The sequence below is a fragment of the Echiichthys vipera genome, assembly GCF_963691815.1.
Source record: "Echiichthys vipera genome assembly, chromosome: 22".
Lineage (NCBI taxonomy): Eukaryota > Metazoa > Chordata > Actinopteri > Perciformes > Trachinidae > Echiichthys > Echiichthys vipera.
Window position 1 is genome coordinate 11,640,307 of NC_139847.1, and position 21,385 is coordinate 11,661,691.

General features: G+C 39.2%; 1 protein-coding gene across 2 annotated transcripts in view; it reads left to right on the forward strand.

The window, feature by feature from the left end:
• mpdz (multiple PDZ domain crumbs cell polarity complex component) overlaps window positions 1–21,385 on the forward strand; it is a 48,154-nt gene that overhangs the window by 21,407 nt on the left and 5,362 nt on the right. For both annotated transcript variants that reach the window (XM_083937594.1, XM_083937595.1), the window contains 20 exons: window positions 1,676–2,020; window positions 2,295–2,406; window positions 3,305–3,503; window positions 4,714–4,755; window positions 6,061–6,168; window positions 6,573–6,653; window positions 6,912–7,089; window positions 7,286–7,396; window positions 11,169–11,231; window positions 12,513–12,684; window positions 13,678–13,874; window positions 14,047–14,138; window positions 15,016–15,094; window positions 15,482–15,550; window positions 16,786–16,881; window positions 16,966–17,040; window positions 17,200–17,392; window positions 17,477–17,622; window positions 18,496–18,579; window positions 19,943–20,136. In XM_083937594.1, the coding sequence (XP_083793720.1) occupies window positions 1,676–2,020; window positions 2,295–2,406; window positions 3,305–3,503; window positions 4,714–4,755; window positions 6,061–6,168; window positions 6,573–6,653; window positions 6,912–7,089; window positions 7,286–7,396; window positions 11,169–11,231; window positions 12,513–12,684; window positions 13,678–13,874; window positions 14,047–14,138; window positions 15,016–15,094; window positions 15,482–15,550; window positions 16,786–16,881; window positions 16,966–17,040; window positions 17,200–17,392; window positions 17,477–17,622; window positions 18,496–18,579; window positions 19,943–20,136 (2,636 nt within the window). The remainder of the gene's footprint in view (window positions 1–1,675; window positions 2,021–2,294; window positions 2,407–3,304; window positions 3,504–4,713; window positions 4,756–6,060; window positions 6,169–6,572; window positions 6,654–6,911; window positions 7,090–7,285; window positions 7,397–11,168; window positions 11,232–12,512; window positions 12,685–13,677; window positions 13,875–14,046; window positions 14,139–15,015; window positions 15,095–15,481; window positions 15,551–16,785; window positions 16,882–16,965; window positions 17,041–17,199; window positions 17,393–17,476; window positions 17,623–18,495; window positions 18,580–19,942; window positions 20,137–21,385) is intronic.

The following is a 21,385-nucleotide window of genomic DNA, read 5'->3' on the forward strand; positions in this document are numbered from 1 at the left end:
CTTTGTTGTTATGGGTTGTAGCTGTGGCTGTTTTTGCTGCTCCGAGTGCCCTAGAGCAGCAACTTTCCCAAATGGATATTAAATTATAAGGGAAATCAACAAAGAAGAGCAAGGGGTTCACAAACTGTTTTCCCAAAGGTTACAGCTGACCTTATTTGTAGGGTCTTCGTCAGAAATGTATATTATAATAGGGCAGCCTAGAGGGACAGTTATGAGCCAGGTCAATACTACTGGGGGATTTCACAAAACGTATTTTCAAATGTATGTATGAGGTCAGGTAGCTCAGTCTTCTTGTGATGAACAGGCTTTTACCCTAAAGCTCTAGAGAGACATCAAGTCTGTTGATAAATTGCAGATGTACTTCAGTGACAGTAAATGGTGAAGCAGCTTTTTTTTAAGACTTGCTGACAGTATCTGAGGTGATTTTTAGTTTTTATTTTGAGGAATATGACTTCTTTTTCTTCTCTGGCCAATACTTATAAAGGTCGACTGGGTGTTAAAGATAAAACGAGTGAGTCCACAAAGTCAGCCTCCAAACCACTGTCAATAAAGCAGTGACAGCTCTTTTTCTCATGAGTGCATTGATAGATTACAGTCATGCTACTTGCTTTTCGGGTGTCGAGCTTTAAAGAGAGCCATTCATGTGCACATGCATTGGTTGTTCTGTTCAGGACTGGAGAAAACTACTTTTGAAGTCTTTTTTTAAGGCACTCTAGTCTCATCTCTCCCTAAGGAAGACTGTGTCCTTTTAAAGTGATGCAAGCGATTAGATGAACTTAACAGACCAAACCAGACAAATAATACAATATCTTGCTGTGAAGTAGATTCATTTTCAAAGTGATTTAAAAAAAAAAAGAAAAGATCATGGATTTAATGACAACTTGAGCTTTATCTGGATACGCCTGGAGCATGACAGATATTTGAATTGTTTTTATGATAACGAGTTAATGTCATATGTAATTAATTTCTCAGAGATGCCTGTCTGATTATACCCTTAGATATTTGCAAAAAAATAATGTTCTTCTTCTCTACATGCCATACAATAGCTTATTCCTGTACATAAAGTGATGTACATTTTTCAGTGGTGTGAACAGACATACCATATACTAAATTATACTATAAAACAGTAATTAGATTGTTGGCTTTTAACTAAAGTATACTAGAAACTAAACACATTTCACTTTTGCCTGTATGTTGTTTCTAGTTTCATAATTGCTGTATATGAATACTTATACCTGTAGTTGTCACAGCCCAGTTCACCCTGAATTTATAGCACCACCTCATTAAAATGAAACCTCCTATTTCTTGTTCTACTACACTTCTTCTGTCTGCTTATGAAGCCCCACTTGTATTACACATTTGCATATTTGAACTTTTTTCAAGAGATTCTTTCTGTTCTGTCTCCCAAAGGGAAGTGCTTTCTGAGATTCATCACTACTCAGTCTGGTTCTAATAAATTCCTAAATGCTGTTACAATAAAACTACATTTTGTGCATGGCAAGCTCTAGATCACCAGTAATTTCTGCCGCTCTCTCTTGGCCACTGATGGCTTTTCTATGGCTCATTACAAGGAGGGCGGGATGGCGACTGAGCAAGATGAATTCCCCCTGTTGGGCAATTGTCTTACTATCAGAGTGGAACGTTCATTCAGCTGCTATGCTTTGTTTTACCCTAGCTGACAGCTCGCCTGGACTTGTTGGATGACCACCCTTGCTTTGCAACACCGTCCGGCCTTGCAGACGACACTCAAGCGTTCTCCCAGGAGAAGTCTGCATCTTTCACTCCTCCGACGTTAAGAGGTCATGTCCCGACTTTTAATGCCATACTAAGCAGTTCTGATCAGTTCCTGGCACAGCACTCGACCAAAGAAGAACAAATAGAGGGCTCAAAATCACACAGCCCATTTACTGAAATAGGAACCAGTCTGTCCGTCCCAGATGAACCTGTGGAGTCTCTTCACTATCAGAAGGAGCCATCCATGTCTTTTGAAGATATTGGAGACATCAATATTTTCATGAAGGTAAAAATTATCTGTCTCATTACAAACCATTTTTAAGATAAAATAAGAAAAGCATGAAGATGGTCGAGATGCATTATAGAATCTACTAAATAATCATCCTCGAATCATCCTTCAAATATTAGATACACAAAGTTCTAAACTTTTTTTGTTATGAGTCATTTCCATAGTCAGTGTGCTGCACCTACCTTTTAGAGACCCCTGCTTTCTTTAGAATCCGGCCTCATATTTTCATTTACTTGAACATGAATAACTATGTTGAATTATCACCCTCAAGGACGAGGAGGCTGGCGTGAAAAAATCAGCAGAAGACGGTGTCAAGGAAGTACTGACCTCAGGGAGCAATTTTGAAAGGACTATCACAGTTGTCAAGGGCAACTCAAGCCTTGGTTTGTGTTAATTTCTTCACATTCTTTTATTTGTTCTTTTATTTTATTTTCTTCTTCACAGAAGTGTAAATGAGGTTGTAGAACTGAGAGGCGTATTGGCCTTTTACTTTTACGACTTTTTTTCAAATGAATGCCAGTTTTGAAGCAAAATGATAAAAACATTTTTGCCTATTTTTCAGTCTGAAAGGGTAATTTCATTGCGAGGCAGGGTATTTGCATTTCAAAAGCTACCCATGGGGCTGCTTCTGGCTCAGAGAATACTAAGTTTTAGCTTCTAAAACACAGAGGTGTTATGAAGACACTGTTTAGAATTCTCAGTGCCTCACTGAAAACAGTACCTCATTTTTCTTCTGTGAAGGGATCTATTTCATGCTCAATTCAAAATTTCTACATAATACATATGGGTTTTGTATTTCTAATATTTTTACTACATGGAACTCAAAACCAAAGTCTACTCCTTAATAGAACATACTGATGCTGCAGAAGAGCTGTGCTACAAGTGAGGAGTTTGAAAGTTTAAGATAGACTGGTCTCCAAATATGCCACACTGTAAAGTTACTCAAGTGAGACTGATTTAAAAAGATGTGTGACAACAGTTCTTGGATAATGTGCTGGGATATGATAAAGTTTTCCTTTTTCAGAACTGAGATCACTACTGTGAATTTATTTTAAGTGGAAATTATCAATGAAACTATATGGTTCTACTGTATTATGGGTACCTTTTCATTTACAGGGAGTTAGTCCTGGAAATGTCTCTTGGTGCCATAAAGGGTTTTGATCAGTTCATTTCAGTTATCAGTGATTGCTCTTCCATGTCAGAGCTTTAAACTATTTGTTAATTATTCAGATCGAAATCCGAACCTTATGTGTAAAAGTTTTTTTATAATCTACCTCAAAGGGATGACCGTGAGTGCCATGAAAGATGGTTTGGGAATGCTGATCCGCAGTGTAATCCACGGTGGATCCATTAGCCGTGATGGTCGTCTTGGTGTTGGAGACCTCATCCTGGCCATCAATGGAGAGCCCACAGACAACCTGACCAATGCTCAGGCTCGCGCCATGCTTAGACGGCACTCACTCGTTGGACCAGACCTGGGGTAAGACACTGAAATTACACTGCAGTGGTCACAGATGTTTGTACACATGTTTACACATCATGATTAAACTCTGTAAAGGAAGTAGATGATTGTGCCACAAATGCCGGGTATTAAATATGGCACAGCACAGTTTTAGAATGAATACTAAAATGATCTTTTTCCAATACTTTGCTTGGTAAAACATTTTTATAACAAAATCAAACCCCGAAAGCTACCTGTGCTCAATGTTTTCTTAGCTCTGCTCTCTCTCAGATTTTTTCTAAATGAATCGACGTACAGTACAATATAGATAAAAAATAAGAATATATTTAAAATGTTTGAGTCTGATCCCTCAACTCTGCTGATCTGATATCATCATTTATGTCTGATTCACACCCTCCTCAAACACTTAAATAATAAATTATACTTGTTAAAGAACGTAGACTCCTAGGTAAACTCACCACCATACACCATACTACTTAATTCTTAATTTAATATACTTTTAAACTTAAAATAAACTTATATTAAGAACCCTTTCTGTAAGTATACTTAAATACACGTCTAATGAAGTTAAATTAAAGTACACTTTAATAAAGCATGCCAACAGTGTTATACAAAGGACTAGGAAACAACTTTATTTCTCATAAAATACCACTCTAAGTATTGCAGAATTTGCATATTTACATTTAGTACATTAAAGTTGAATTATTGCGTTCAGCTTTAATGTACTAAAATGCAGGACAATATACTCAAAATGTAGGACATCTATTTTGAAGCACACTTTTGAGAAGTATATGTAAAATATACTTTAAGCACACTTGAAACAACTTTTATTAACTTAAATGAATTTATTAATTAAATTAATTAAAGTAAATTAATTATATCAAATACACTAAAGTAATCAAATATTTAGTTTTGTGAATTTACTATTTAATATTTGTACTACATGCACATTATTGTTTCTATAAATTGGGTGACGTAAAGTTTTGTTTTTTTTTAGAGTTAAGTGTGTAGCAATTCATTCTAAAAGCAAAATAAGTTAATTCTCTCACATAACTGGACATTGTTATTCCTGCAAATGACATAAATTGCATAAAAAGTCATATGCTGCATCAAAGGAGTTACTGTTCTACAATAACGTTTAATTTGGTGGTTCACAAGTTCTGCTCACTGAACAAAAAGCTGGCAGTTTGTTAGCTGGGTGCATAAAAGCCAACTCTTCACATTCTAGATCTGCTTGTGCACCTGAGGACGATCTGTGCCCATTTTATGTGTGAGTATGACTAACCTCCACGCTGGTGGTGTTTCGGCAAGGAGCTGCCATCTTTGGTTTCCATCTTTTCATTCTCTCCATCTGCTGTCGGCCTTCATTTCACTCTCTTAAAGAGCTTTATCCAGACACACAATTAGACAGTCAGTTCCATTTAGTGAAGTGTCAAAACAACATCATGAAAACAACAAGATATAATAATTCAATGCTTTGCTATTTAATTGGTGAGGATGCTGTTATAAATATCATTCAGATACCGTAACATTTTAATTATGTTGTGATTATTAAACTCTGTATTGACCACCTATAGTTAAGATTTGTCTCCCCAAAACTTTGTCACTTCACATTTTAACAAACTGTCAAAACAATATCTGGATAAATCTATTGATTGACTGCATCACTTCACTTGCTGCGTAGCTTCTTTTCTTTCATTTCTATCACTAACATGTCCACTTATTACCTCAATGTTCTTTATTTCCTTTTGCACGATTTATAGCTCACTGTTTTTATATTAACCATTTATATTTATGCTCCACCAATACTCTCACTGCATGCTCTCAACTGACTCATCCATTTCATTATCTCACTGGCATTCATTTCCCTCTCTGTCCGCATGCCATCATGTTGAAAAACCACATCAACGCATCTGTTGAAGATCTGCCAGCTTCACTTACATGTGTTAATGTGCCCTTCACAATCAACTTCACTCTCAATTGTTTGGAAATTAGACTTTTAAGTGGGTGTCATATTTTGTCAGCGAGCTTTTGCTTCATTTCTTAACATCAATTAGTAGCCTGCTCATGACGCCCTTCAGATTTGTCACATCGGCTCAGACATTAATGGCATTTATGAAGGTAAACATCTGTTTTGAACCATCAGATGTCAAGGGACTGTATATAATTTACTGTATCTCACCTCGGGCTGGTTATAGAGAGAATGCATTTGAGAACTAGACAGTTCAGTGTTTTTGCGCTCTTGTGCTTTCAGGTAAATTTGCTGGAGTTAAGAAAAACAAGTGTCTGAATGTAGATAAGCAGATTTAAAGGAATCTATTTTGTTCAGTGAAAAAGGGGTAGCTTTAGCGCTTTCATACCCGTTTGCACTTGAAAGCCAGTCTCTTCTCTATTTTTGGTAAATAACCATGCAAGTCCATAGTGAACAGGGGTATAATTACTACCAAGGAAGGTAATGGAGTGTCTGAAAATGGGGGATGCCAAGTTTCTTTCTTTAGGAAACTCATTTGTGTGCATGTGTGTGTCTGTGCTTATGTGTCTGTATGTGTGTGTGTGTGTGTGTGTGTGTGTGCAGCATTACATATGTTCCAGCAGAGTATCTGGAGGAGTATAAGGCCAGCCTAGAGCAGGCTAAAGATGATGTCTTCTCTGAAACAGCTCCAGTCACAGTTCCAGATCCAAAGTATGTCCTCAGTCTCTACCCCAGTAACATGTGAAATGCATTTCCTTTTTTTTCTTTTTTTTCTTAAAACACTGCAAAGCCAATTTTTTGGTGCAATGTTTACAAGCATGTTTGCTAGCCAGTAGTCTTCTTACTCCCTGCCTTTGTTAACACATTGCTATGCTTCTTTGTGTGTTACTGTCACCAACTGTTGATCAGTGGTATAGCATGAAACAAACTTGATATACCATTGCTTCATATTTTTTCATACTATTGGTGAAAAACTCCCCGGGGTACCTTTAAGTCTTAAAAAACAAGACATATCATTTGTTTTTGGTCCATAGAGCTTCAATGAACCTCTGACCATAATGTCAATCTACGTTTTTAGAATGTCACCAAACTCTTTTCCACTTTCATCTGTTAAGAGATATTCCTAACCTCCCTGAACGGGAAGATGGTGAGGGAGAGGAGAGTGCCTCTTACAGCAACTGGAACCAACCTAGGAAGTGAGTACAAACTGTTTTTCCACATCTAATCTAATTCTGTGAACATGACCATGATAGATATGGCTAAGAGAACTTATACGGCGGAATGATTTCACAAGCTTGAAGAACTGGCACAAAGAAACTTCAGAAAAAGTAGATTTCTGAGATGAAATTCAAATTTAAGTCTAGCATACAATAAAGGTTACTGTATCAAATCAGTAGCAGAGTCACAGCTGTGAAGGGGAAAATATTCAAATCTAGCATGCACACTTTCCTCAGAGTGGAGCTCTTCCGAGCTCCAGGCAAGTCCCTGGGTATCAGTATCGTCGGGGGCCGAGGGATGGGCAGCCGTCTGAGCAATGGAGAGGTGATGAGAGGCATTTTTATCAAGCACATTCTGGAGGATAGTCCTGCTGGACAGAACGGCACCCTGAAGACTGGAGACAGAATTGTAGAGGTAAAGGAACTTTTCAGGTCACAGACCAAATAAACTTGAGGCTGTTTTTTGAACTAACTACTTAATCCACTGTTATTTTATTGAGGAGCATTTGAGAAAACTAATAATGCCTGAGGAGAGTTTGAAATCTTCAAAACTAAACTGGAGTGGAGATTGTGGGAACCTGACAGTCTTTTTCCTGATATTTTTTCATTAGGTCGATGGAACAGATCTAAGAGATGCTAGTCACGAGGAGGCAGTGGAGGCCATACGCAGGGCAGGCAACCCTGTCTCCTTCTTGGTCCAGAGTATTATCCACAGACCCAGGGTAAGTCTGTTTAATAGTGTCAAACCAATTGCTAGTAACGACCTCATAAGCTGAAGGTCACAGTATGCTTTTTGCTATTCACCTTATATAAAAGTTTAAATGCGCAGGCCATTAAGGGCACTTTCAAAACACAGCCCCTGTAGAATCCATTTTGCTTTTGATTGTTGAAAGAAAGTCCATTTATTTCATGAGAGCAACAACAAACTCTCTGTGGCATATATTAGCAAGGTTTAACCTTTAACCTCCACTTTAAAAAAAAACCCATTGTATAAACAACATCCTGTGTTGTTTGTTTGGAAGTGCCCTCAGGCTTGTAACACATGAGTAGTTTCCTGCTGGGGCTGCAACTGGTTTTGCTCCAGTGTCAGTCACTTGCATTGTCATCTATAAGATGCTGCTTTCCACTCACTTTCCGTTACGTTGTGGTCATTCATTTAGCCTTGTAGCAACTCATAATGTAATGTAGCACATGCAGGGGAAGGACATCCAGAAGACCAATAATTCTGTGAACTGTGGTGACTCTAAAACATTTTAAAGCTGCTTTAATCATTTAAAAAAAAATAATAACAGGGTGTTGCTCTCATAACTCTGTTTTTCGGCCATAGGAGATAGCTTTTTGAGTGAAAAAGTCCTAAAACCCACTATATGCTAATTGACAGCAGAGAGAAAATTAGCAACTAGCTAATAACAACAGTGGAGTCTGAAGCAGCTACTGTATACTCTTAACTGAGTAGCCAGATATTTCCTTCAGCCAAATGAACATTCTTACATTTGCCAGGTGACGGAAACAAATAAATGCTAATGTTGCTACATGTCTGCTGGATATGAAAAAAGGTGATAACAAGTCAGTGTTGCATTTACAGCTTGTTTCCACTCTCCTAAAGTGGCTAAATTATCACTTATCTTATGCAGGTTTGAATAATGTTACAACAGTTGCACATTACCTTAGCTACATCAATATAATTTAAAAGAACAAAAATGACAGAATAAAACTATAGCACCTTACCCTTGAAGCAATTGTACGTCATTTTGGGAAATATACTTTACTTTTCATGTTGTTACATTTTTAGTCTTTATGCTAAGTTAAGCTTACTCGATAGCTTCAGATTTAGCATAAAGACATGAGAATGGCAGCTCTTTGCTGCAAGTAAGCTATAAGTATACTTCTGATGTTAATACCTCATGTATAGTGTTCATACTTAATTTTTAACTGCAGTCACTACATTATGAGTTGCCTCAAACCTGCATCTATGTTCCTCCGCACTGCTTTCTCAGCCTGAGTCAATATATAACCCAGCTCCATCGCCTGCTGTAGAGCAACACCCCACCTATTTCACATGCATGCCGCATCGCACATGTCAGGTAATCTGTCCGTCCCTTTTTGTCTCTCTCATTTCTGTTGCATCAGCTATTCATCACAGTTAATCTTTGTTGCATTATCTCTCCTGCCTCCTCTTTCTTTGTGTCTCTCCCACTGTTAGTGTAGTCTTTCTTTTTAACTGCATCTTTGACTTTGATATACACGCAATGTGTGAATTGATGGAAATTAAGACAAAGTAGAATCGGAGGTACCTTCTGGGAGAAAAATACAGTGAAGTGATTCACAATTATGTTTTTAATCTAAAGGGTGAGCGATGAATTCATTTTGTCTCTGGCAATAGCAAATATTTTTAAAACCTCTGTGCTGAAGGTGTGTAATGTTGACACACTTTAAGACTAGATTCTCAGGGGATATATCAATTTAATCACTATATCTTATAATGAAACTCCCTGCGTAAAGGATGGCAAAGCAAATAAGGAAATCATTCCCACCTGTGTGGCTACGCGTCACAATATGCTCAAGACTGCTTCTACACAAATTCAGGAGGAAAACATCTTTTCAGTTAACTAAAAAGTCACTGACATTGAGTTGCAGCACCACTGAAATCCAAACAAAGTACTTAACAGTCAAATATTATTTTGATTGGTTGACACTTGCTGTAAGCAGGTCAGATGCGCCATTTTTAAACGCAGCCACTGGGGTCCACCCAGAGAGTATAATAGCACATACATGTTATATCCCTTTCCAACTTTCAAATCTTTCTCATGTAAGCAGTGAATAATCTTGAGATAGCCTGGAGGAATCTTTGAAACATTTCTGTTGAAGTATTTCAGAGAAAGAAGCTTTGCTCAGATTTTTTTTCGATGTAGACGAATGGCAGTCCTCAATGAAGCGGCTTGCTTTAATGGTTACTCATTTAAATAAAACCAGAGGTACCTCTGTCCTCTACACACTCCCCCTTTTTTCCCTACCAGACGGCCTCCGATTCAATTTTGTCAGAAAGGCTCAGCCATCATATACAATATTTGTCATGTCGTCAGCTTGTTGGTCCTGTGTATTGCTTTTAGAGGCCGCCCCTGCCCTTTCTGCAGCTAAATAGCCACCGCGGGTCAAGCCTTTGCTGCACTAATCAAACCTTCTTAGCACCTGCCCTCCCTCAGGTTAGAAAGCTCCCCTATGTCTGTGTCTGCCTGCTTGTGTATGTGTGTGCCTTTCACTTGACCTGTACTGCTTTGACTTGGTGAAATGTGGTAACAATGAGCTGCTTGACATGAAGAAGATGATGAAAGAAAGACTTGGGTTAAAGGTCCCATATTGTAAAAAGTGGGATCTCAGACAGGTAGTACTAATCTCACACAGAGGGAGAAACTGATAGAGGTCAAATCAAGAAATGAGCATAATATGGGTCCTTTAAACATTGTCACATATGGGAATTTAATTCAAAGTCAAGATAGCCATGAGTTGGAAAACATTTTGTATTAATTGTTACAAATACCAAACTTTGAAATCCCTTTACACTAAACCTCTGTTGTCAGACATGAAAATGATTATACTAAAGGTTTTTAATCAGTTTATGTTTTATGCCTAATTTGAATCTACACTTGTTCTCTCATCTGTTTGTATATTTTACCTTATTTACATCTCTACTTTTGTGCTTTGCTGTGTCCTTCTGTTGCACCAAACAGCTAAATCACTGTCAAGGCTTTTACTATAAGTGCATTTTATTTTTCCTCCTGTCCCCAGCTTCAATGGCCCAATTTTGCCTTGCCCAATTATCCCTCAAACATTGTCTTTCACAGCGTCTCACTTTCAATGTAAAGAAGACAACTTGATAAGACAGTCGGCACTCAACACAAATATGTGAAGAACTGTAAACTGCAATATCTCTTTTTCAAAATGCCAGAGTTTCTAGCAAAACCTTTTAAGCTCAATCATTGGGTAGAAGTGGTCAAGCTTGGATAGACATGTGATGCTGGATGAGCTTTTTCACTCAACACATCAATGTTTTGGCATGGTTGAGTGTGCGTGTGTGTGTGTGTGTGTGTGTGTGTGTGTGTGTGTGTGTGTGTGTGTGTGTGTGTGTGTGTGTGTGTGTGTGTGTGTGTGTGTGTGTGTGTGTGTGTGTTAGTCTGGTTTTGCCAGAAGAAAAACAAGTGAAACTTTTATTTTATTCAAGAAATGTGGCTTTTTCTTCAGTAGCATCATTTCTAAACAGATGGTTTTTCATGCTACAGCATATAGTCTTGGCTTTATTCATTCAGAACACTTATAACTTTGTATGAATTATTAATATGGGATTACAATATGATTACACTATCTTCAACTGTGTGGTGACACTGACATGAACATTAGGAATTGACTCTGCATGTGTGACAAATTTGAACTTCCTTACTGTGAGTGCCTGATGCAGAGTAGAGTAACGTACCTTCATGTCCGTTTTATATGCCGCAGACATCGGTAGCAGACTCCAGTGAGGAGAGAGCTGCAGCTATGACACAGGACAACAAGGATAAGGTTGGTGTTTGACAGCTTGTATCAGTGTTTTGTATGTATTGTTGTTCCACAGCCAACTTTCAGGAAAGTGTTGCTCACCGCAATAGGAACCAGGTTTGAAATATAACAAGTATGTGTTCACCAATATGTTGTCAAATGCAACACTGTCTATCAATAGATGTAGGTGTACTGTATGTGTCTGCTAAAGTTGTCGCCCTTTGTCTCTTCTCCGTAGGAGGGTTACAGTCACAGTAGACTTTTCCTCCGCCTCTCCCCAACTAACCCTTTCATTCCTACCCCGTTTAAGGTTTGTGGGTCTCTGTGTTGTGCTCTCCACTTTACTTTTCTGTGTGTGCTTGTACAGATATGTTGATATATATACCATGATACAGCTCATGTATTGAATTCATTCTAACGTACTGTACACGCATACACTCGTTCCTGTCCTAACATCTCCCTCTGTCCAAACTTCTTTGTGCAATTTTGTGGAATCACAATGTTTTTTGTCCTTTGCTTTTTGTCAAAAACAACCAAATTGATACTCACCTCATTGGAGGATAAAAGCAATTTTTAGATTTTTGAGCTTGATATCTCATTTGTACGCAGATTTTGTACTTAAACAACAATTAAAGTTAGGGCTCGGCGATATGAAGATATATATTGTCAAAACAATATAGATCTATCGATTCTATCTCAGTGTTAAAAAATCAAGCGACTGAACTGCGTTATGGCAATTTCTAACCGAATTTGGCCATGCTTTGTGGTCGGAATCTTGCACGTTATATACATTTTGCACTGACGTTATTAATACTCTGTGAGAAAATGCTCAGTAGTTTTCTTTTGTCACGGTCATAAAAGGTATACAAAACAGGCCTTATCAATTTGACATATTGCCCAGCCCTAATTAAAATAATCAAATCAAATGTGCGATTTGTTGTTCTAGGTTTTCAGGTAAGTGTACATATGTTGAGTGGATATTTGATTTGAAGTATACTGATTTAATTATATAATTAAGCTATTTCCTAATTGACCTAATTGTGATTTGACCCTCTTGCATCTAGTATATAGACATTTATATGGACCCATATCACATTATTATTTCTCAGCCTGAAACTAACATATACTGCTGAATACAGTGAAGCTGTTTATGTAAACCAAGCATCTTTCTTTGGTTGATTACATTATCAGCGTTCACATGCCTTCCTATAAGGTTGATTCAAACTAAAGTACAAAGAAAAAAACCTTATTTCTCTTTACCTTTCACTAATAAACTATTTGCCAACTCCATCTGTGGCGTGACAGCCGGTGCAGCGTGAAGCGGTTAAGGCATCTCCCACCAGCACTGTCCTCCTCCTGCCAGTGGTGCCCCATGTGGGAGAGACTGATACAGACACGCTGACAGAGATTCCTGGCAGACCTGCTGAGGCAGAGGAGGAGAACGAGGAGGTTGAGGATGAGTTTGGATACAACTGGAGTGAGTTCAGTTTATCTTATTCTGATGTTGCAATTATATACTCTGTAAGGAACAACAGTAAAAATGTCTCTATTTTGTTATTTTTGTCATTGGTTTATTTTATTTCCCTGGCCTCTCTTAAGTAAATGCTGGTTTGTGTGAATTCTTGGTGTGAATGTGACTTGTTAGATACAGTAGGCTTAGGTATAGCAGAGTTTCACCTAAATAGAACTAATTAGAAGAAACAGGCAGTACAGTATATTCCTTTGCTTACTGGCAACTAAATGCCACTAGAGGTCCTCCAAGGTACACTTTTTTTCTCGCCTGCCCATAAATCCATCCAGAGTCTGCAATAAAAGAAGCACTGATTTACATGCTTGAGGCAGCTGTACCTCAGCAGAACCTGAAGGACTCAATGTCCCAATTAGACTATTAGCATCCCGAGGACACTCAAATGTACAATGAATTCACCGGTTCAAGGAGAACGGGTCACAATCAGTCACATTCAACATGAGGCAACCAGCATAAAGGACCAACCTCCAGCCTCCAAACACCTGGGACCGTGATGAATATGTGTGTGTGTGAGTGTACCCATCCTGCAGGGATAAGATTGATGAGGTTGGGCCCTGGGAGGTGAGTTGTGGAGATTAGTACAGGACTGATGGTCCAACAGTGGCAGGGAGCCCAGAACAACAGGAGCCCATTGGTCTGAACAGTGGCTATCTAACAAACCAGAGACAGGAAGAGAAGGAGAGAGAAAGAGAGCGTACTGGATTGAGAATGGGAGGGATAACAATGGAGACAAGATTGAGACAAAGAGAAACTCAGCAGTCTGACATTTAAAACTTTCACCATTTACTTTTTGTGCCTGTGCATCTCACCCGGTCCTAACACCTGGCCCTTTTGTGAGCAACATGACTGATATGGAAGCCCAGGCTCAAGACAAATCTGGCACTATTCAGCAGTATTGTCAGCTTACATCTGTCTTTCCACGACTTCACCTGCCTTTTTCAGAGAACATAATCCAGCGCTATGGCAGCCTCCCGGGTGTCCTACACATGATTGAGCTGGAGAAAGGCAAGACAGGCCTGGGCCTCAGCCTGGCGGGGAACAGGGACCGCTCTCGCATGAGTGTGTTTGTGGTGGGAATAGACCCCAACGGGGCGGCCAGCAGGGACGGACGTATGGTAGTGGGCGATGAGCTGCTGGAGGTAAGATATGTATTGATTGTGGTGCTCCACTCCAGTGGGTTTGTAAACAAAGTTGACAGGATATGTGACTCCTTCACGTCTTTTTATGGTGTTTGGCAGTGTTTTGTATTACATTTTTACCCTTGGAGAAAAAGCATGTACCGTATAAATCTATATGTTTGTATCCTCTCAGATCAATGGGCAAGTCCTGTATGGCCACAGTCACCAGAATGCATCCTCTATAATCAAGAGCTCTCCATCCAAAGTCACAATCATCTTTGTCAGGTATAAAAAAAACGTTATTATTCCTATGAAAGCTCCTATGAATAAATTTCCATGGTAACAGCAACTACATTTTATTGTCAGCCTGCTCATGATGAAAAGTGACCTGAGAGAGTTCAAGTCTATTGTAATGCCATTCAAAATTCAATAGAGGGAGCTATTGTACAATAATTCAACAGAAGGATGCACTTGAAGGCCACATTCGATCCACATTCAGTTGTGACTAACAGATTCTTCCTCATGTACATATCAAAGAAAAAGAAACGTATTTATTAGCTTAAAACACATTTCTCAATGTGACTTTTGACTATGAAAACAGTGATTGACCATCCATTAGGGGCAGCTGCAAAGAATTAAAAATGTGTGGATGGCAGTGAAAAGGCTCTTGGAACACCTAAACAATATATTTAAATACAATATCTAAAATATTTAGATTTTTTTTTTCTCTTTGTTATATGTTATTGGGAGGGGCATTTTAAAGGTCACATATAGTAAAATATGAACCTGAAAGTGAGCATAATTTGAGGGCCTTTAAAGTCGCAGTTGATTGTATCATTTCCTGATAGTATAAAACAATGAATGCTCACTTTTGTGCATTAACTGCAAAAACAGAACACTATAAAGATTAGTATGTAGTATAATCTGTATTTAGCCAAGTATGCAGTATTGAATTGGGCCACTTGCAGCTGACATATCATGTTTGACCCTTAACCCTTCCTCAACAGTCCTTACCAAAATTACAGTACTTAACCTTCTACTTAACTCACATCCCTTTCCTGACCCGGGAAAGAGACACTGTGATCGGCCCACGTAAATCATGGCTCTGCTTTCACAAAGCAGAGGAGCAACAATTTAAGTGAGTTATGACTCTTTGGAACAGGAACACGGAAGCGCTGCACCAGATGGCTGTGGGACCTGTGAGAGAACACGAGGGAGACACAGTGGAGCCCCACACCGAGGTATAACTGCGCTCATGGCCACACATACACACTGCACACATGCACAAACGCAACAACAGAGAAACATTATGCAGATGTTAGGGAGTGTTCTAGCTGCATACGAAGCTATTAAACTCACACAAATAACTATTAGTACTCTGACTCTACCCAGGTCTTATACAGGTTTTAAGCTGTATCATGCTCCTGAATTGTTTTCATGTATGTTTTCACCTAAAAGTCTCTTTGTGTGGTCCTGGAATCCACATTATTCCAGGCCCGTGTGTAACTCTTGAGACAACCTGAAACCACAAACATACTCAGTAGAGTACTCCCACGAGCCAACAGACACGAACACAAGTTTTGCCTATTTACTTCATGCTGTATCAACTCCTGCCTGTTTCCTCACAGCTCGAAACTACTGATGCAAATGGTGATGCCAATACATCAAACTATGAGCATCACACCATAAAGCTGAAGGTGAGATACACTGGACCCCCCATACACACATCACACACACATATAGGACAATCCCGTTCTTTTGAAATACCAAAATAAAGATAATAATAGAGAGGAAGTCTTGGAAGCGGTGCTATAATGAGGGAGGTGTCCACAAAAAAGTCAATGGGGTATGACAGAGAAAGAGACACAGAGTACAGAGGAGCAGTCAAGTCTGACAAACTGCCAGGAAAGAGACAGAAAAATGTCAAATAAAAGGGTGAATAAACAAAACAACACATGACTGGGAGAAGAGCAGTTCCAGTGAGACATAAAGGCTCAGTTCACCCAAATAATAAAAAGAGGAACAGAATTGTACCCCTTGTGGTGTCACATATTTTTATGTTTTGTTTGCCAAGGTATTCAGATGTCAAGCATTGAAAAATAACACGTCAAGATATGGCAGCAACCTATCTTTTCAGAAAATATTCTCCATAGAAAACTGCATTTATGCTAAGGTACATTTTTTAAAGGTCCCATATTGTAGAAAGATGGATTTCTATGGGGTTTTTTTTATTAAAGAGAAGGTGGAGGTGCTATATAAAAACTGCAAATGTATCAAAACACTCAATCCACAGAGAAATGCACACAGCCCGTATTCAGAAACTGTGCCTTTTAAAGAGCCTTTAGGACTTATGTAAGGTTGTGATGTCACAATGTGTCACAACGAAACTATATATAGGTAGAAAGTGCCCTTTTTTGTTAAGAGGAAATGAGGCGGAGTCAAAGTCTGACAAGATAGCGACTTCCATAGATGAGGACGATTGGATCAAATTGAGAGAACGGACCTCGACATAGAGGCTATGTCCATTTTTTATACAGTCTATGCTAGAACACATAGCATAAACATAGATTCCCACCTCCCCCGGTCCACATGTCGATGTGTTCTTGGGCAAGACACTGAACCCCGAATTGCTCCCTGTGCTGCGCATGGGTGTGTAAATGTGGTGTGAATGGTTACATTAGATTAGATGGTATGTAGATGTCCACTGCCATCAGTGTGAATGTCTGTGTGAATGGGTGAATGTGACAAACACTGTGAAAGCGCCTTGAGTAGTCAGAAGACTAGAAAGTACAAGTCCATTTACCATTTACCATTACTCTATTATACAGCATGTTAAAGCTGTGTGTCAGTCTGCATGCTCAGATGTTATATTACTGTAAAATGGTGTAAATTTAAATTTAAATCCTACGTATGCACTAATGTTCTCCAATAGGAGGACGGAGGACTTGGCATCACTTTCGAGGAGGGAAACACTGAAAGTGGAGTTGAGATTCAGAGTATATCTGAAATGAAAGGACACACAGGCAAAGTATGCATTACATACTACAGCCAATGGTTCATGTATATTATACAGATGATTTCATATTTTCTAATCAATATGTGCCCCATGCAGGAGGGCTGCATGAAACCAGGGGACAAACTCTTAGCTGTGAATGGTGAATCAGTGCTAGGATACACTGTGGAAAAGGTACCGTGTCATTGGAAATAAACTGCAATCCTCATATAGTATTTACTTTTTTATCCTAGTGTAAAAAACATGGCATTAGTTGCTTTTAGAATGACTTAGAAAACAATAACAGTCACAGTTTAAAGATAAAATCTGAATAGTACTTTGACTGTGTTTTAGGTGAATTCTCTACTGAGAAAAAGCAAAGGTCCAGTGAAGCTTACCTTCTCTACAAATGAGACCCCCTCCTCCTCCTCTCTCCAGTCAACCCGCCAAGACGGGGACTGTTCAGATGACGTCCTTGTCGGCCTACCCAGCGTTCTGTCTACTGCCACGACTACCCTGAGCCAACCAGAGGCAGAAGCAGTCACTAGTGAGTCTACTTTAAAGAGTTTGACTTCTTATTCAGAAAGATGAATGACAGATCAAGCGGCTTACTATGCTTCCTTTATTTTAGGTCTGAGTCGGTCATCCACCCCTTCCACTCTGGCCTGTGACCCAGCGACCTGTCCCATCATCCCTGGCTGTGAGACCACCATCGACATCTCAAAGGGCCGCACAGGCCTGGGCCTTAGCATCGTGGGAGGCTGTGACACTCTGCTGGTAGGAAACAAAAAATATGAATTACAGTCTGGGTTGATAAATAACAGGGTGTCCACACCTTCTTCAGCATCACATTCAAGGACTTTTTAGGGCTTTCCAGGTCCAATTGCCAAGGATATATAAATTCAAGCATTTTCAAAGACCCATGTCTGTTTGTCTATTCTCAAAAACCTTCGGGCCTTAATTTTATTCCCTCAAATTCACAAACTTTCAAGGATTTCCAGGACCTGTGGGAACCATGAAATGAGTATTTTTGCACCTTCTATAAACTACAATCCTTTAAAATAGACGGTTAATTTTTAAAAACTACAAAAAAGTTGCATGACTGCACTTTTAAGTTCGCACCGCTATGCCACCCACTTAGAATCTTTGGTGGTGGTATAACCCAGGTTCAAAATAGCCATGGCAGCTCAGGAATGTAGGAAATGATGTTGTCACAGCCTTCCTCCTCGTCCTCCTCCTCCTACCGTCCTCTCCTCGGCCCATCTATTCTGTATGCTCAGTCAGGCTTGGGGGAGCAGGTTTTTGTCTGGCCTCGACCGCAGCAGACAATATCCAGCCCTGGAATGTAACCTCTGAACCCTAAATGACACTCACACTGGAACACAGTGAAAACACTCTGGAAGTCAGGAACATACACGCTCAGAATGAGAATCCATAATAATATATGTCTGCTGTCAAATGCAGAAAGGTTTTTAAATGATCTCCACTAACATGGTCCTTGTACAGTTACTTGATATTTTTTGCCCTCCACTATTTACTTTCCTACATCCCCTCAAAATAAATCATCACCGCTCTCACTTCATCTCTGAAAGTTCTTGCTTACCCTCTTCTCCTATTCTGTACTTATTTGCCCTCTTTCTATCTCTTTAGGGGGCCATCATTATCCATGAAGTTTATGAAGAAGGGGCAGCCTCCAAAGATGGCAGGCTTTGGGCAGGAGACCAAATCCTAGAGGTAAAATGAGCATCACATTTGACACTGATTGAAAAGAGGCTTAACAAATTACAACACAGCTTGAGGAGCTTTAACATGATAGCTTCAGTTCACATGTTTACTCAAGGATCAAATAGTGTGATAAATGCATTGATTTACATATATACGGCTTATATATTAAATTTATATATTTATTAAGCAAAAAAACTAACTTAAACCATTAAACTTATTGCTTTTGTAAGAATGAAGTGATTCTAAGTAGAAAGTCAGGGGGAGGTACCAACTTGTATGAAACCTGTATGTGGAGAGACAAGTTAAGTATCCCAGCTCAACTTGGATTTGCCCTCCATTTGACCTCATGCTTTGTCACAGAGGGAGGGCAGGGGCGGAGAGCAGCAGTTTTGTTATAGTAGCTCAATCAGTAGACCTGAAATGAAAGGCACATATGCATGCACGCACACATGCACACACCCACATGACTTAATTGCCCTCTACTATTCATTTCTGTCCTTGAGCCACGCTGTTGTGTTTAGAGAATAGGGTCAGGGAGGAAAAGTTTCCCAGTCCAAAGCAGTGTTATTAGCTGCTTTGGGAAAAAATCATTTGCGTGCCCATGGTGAAAACTAATGGGGCATTTCCCTCCTTTAATGTAGTAAAAGAAGCTGGACATCAATCCTTAAACTGACCACTCAAGCTTCTCACTGTGGGAAGGCTGCTATCCTTTAGGAACATCTGAGTGTTTTCATTTTATGACTCAGTGTTCAGATAGCTCAGCAGTTTGACTTTCTGAAGCAAAAATGTGACCTCAATGATTTAAGGAAAATTTTGTTTTTGCATCAAATTAGGCTGTTAGCACTTTTTTATAGCCCTTTGCTGCAATCCCTTTGTCTCAGGAATACTTGGTTACTTTGTACAATGCTTAAAAATGTATATTTGCCATGACTAATGGTTATGATTTTTAAAGGTCCCATATTATATATTATTATTATATTTTTTGTATGTAATGCAGGTCAAGGTGCTGTAGAAATACTGTGAAATGATCGAAACGCAGAAGATCCTGTAACTCTGACAATCAGAGCACACTGGGCTTTTTCAGGAGGGAGGCCTAAAGAAAACAGATATATTTAGATAGACAGTATGAGAAAAATAATATGTTACTTGAACAGTAAAGCATGTAAAAATGTTCCAGTAGAACTCAAAATACGAAACTAAACATGAAAATGATCATAATATGGGACCTTTAAAACATCAGAGTTGATAGGCCCTTCTGTCTTGTATCATACAGAAGTTATATATTTTGTGTTTCTCTCATAAAAGAGGCCAATACTTGCTACAATAGGACAACGCCATATTTTAAATATTAACCTCATTTATCTCGTCACAGGTGAACGGCATCGACCTGCGGGCAGCCAGTCATGACGAAGCTATCAATGTGCTGCGGCAGACCCCGCAGAGAGTTCGACTGGTGGTTTACAGGGATGAGGCTCAGTACAAGGAGGAAGACCTGTGGGACTCCTTCACTGTGGAGCTCATCAAGAGACCTGGCCAGGGCCTGGGCCTGAGCATCGTAGGGAGGAGGTGAGAGAGATTTATTACTGCTACATGCATAGTGGGAAGTGGGAACTAAGTGTTTTCAATTATGATTATTATTATTATTATCATTATTATTATTATTATTATTATTATGAAGTGGCTCTTGGGGGTCACAAAAAGAGTTAGGAATCTTGGTAACCTGTAGCGAGAGCATAGAAGATTAGAAAAAACACTTGATCACATAAAAAACCCATAATCAATAATGTAATAGTCAACATAGTTTGACAGTAACTGTATGAATTCCCTTTTCTAATGCAGATCACGGGACGAGAGGTAAACATTTTCAAGATACCTGTTTATTTAGTGTGTAGTGTTTAGAGCCAGAGAAAGGGTTTAAAAAAGGCATAGTGTTTAGATCTACCAATACATAATAAACCATATGTAGTCTTAAGTATTTGTTTTTACCATCTTTGGTTCTTTTTGTTATGCAAATAGTAAGGTGTTATAGTTGGTGTTTACATGTAGAGATTGTATTCAGAGAAATGTCCGAACATTAGAAAAAAGGACTCTGCACTGCCTTACCTAACTACAACACATCATGACTAAATTGTGGTTTTTAAATTCTATTTCATGGTTGAATCATCGCGTATATGCCTAAATGACTGGATTGCTAACATGGTAAACATACATCACAAATGAGTCAGTACTTCACCAGAATAGGTTTGTGGTTCTCTTCATCACTCCAAACATTCCAAAAATACCTCTAATGAGGACATAGAAAGCATCGTATTAGTCATCTGATCATTTTCAGTGGCACCAGTGGTGATTATGACTCTACTGCTAGAGACAGGGCTGTAAACAACAGTAAACGGCTTAGAATGTTGCTACTTTTGTGCCCATAGAGTGGTGGAAGGAAATTTACAGAAATTTTGCTAGGACTGGAAAATTGCAGACCGCCTTACGCGTAAACAACTCAGGCTCCTATTCTCGCAGTAGCATTGAAGGGTTGAGGCACATGTGGGAGAAGGCCTGCTCGTACGCATGTTGACAGTGTTTTTTACTGTCGTGTGTGTGAAGGGTGGTGATTGATCTCACCTCTGAGACAACCCTCAAGAATGGCTTGCACAGACTGCACATGCATATGCACTGCTGAGTGTGTGTGTGTGTGTGTGTGTGTGTGTGTGTGTGTGTGTGTGTGTGTGTGTGTGTGTGTGTGTGTGTGTGTGTGTGTGTGTGTGTGTGTGTGTGTGTGTGTGTGTGTGTGTGTGTGTGTGTGTGTGTGTGTGTGACTGTT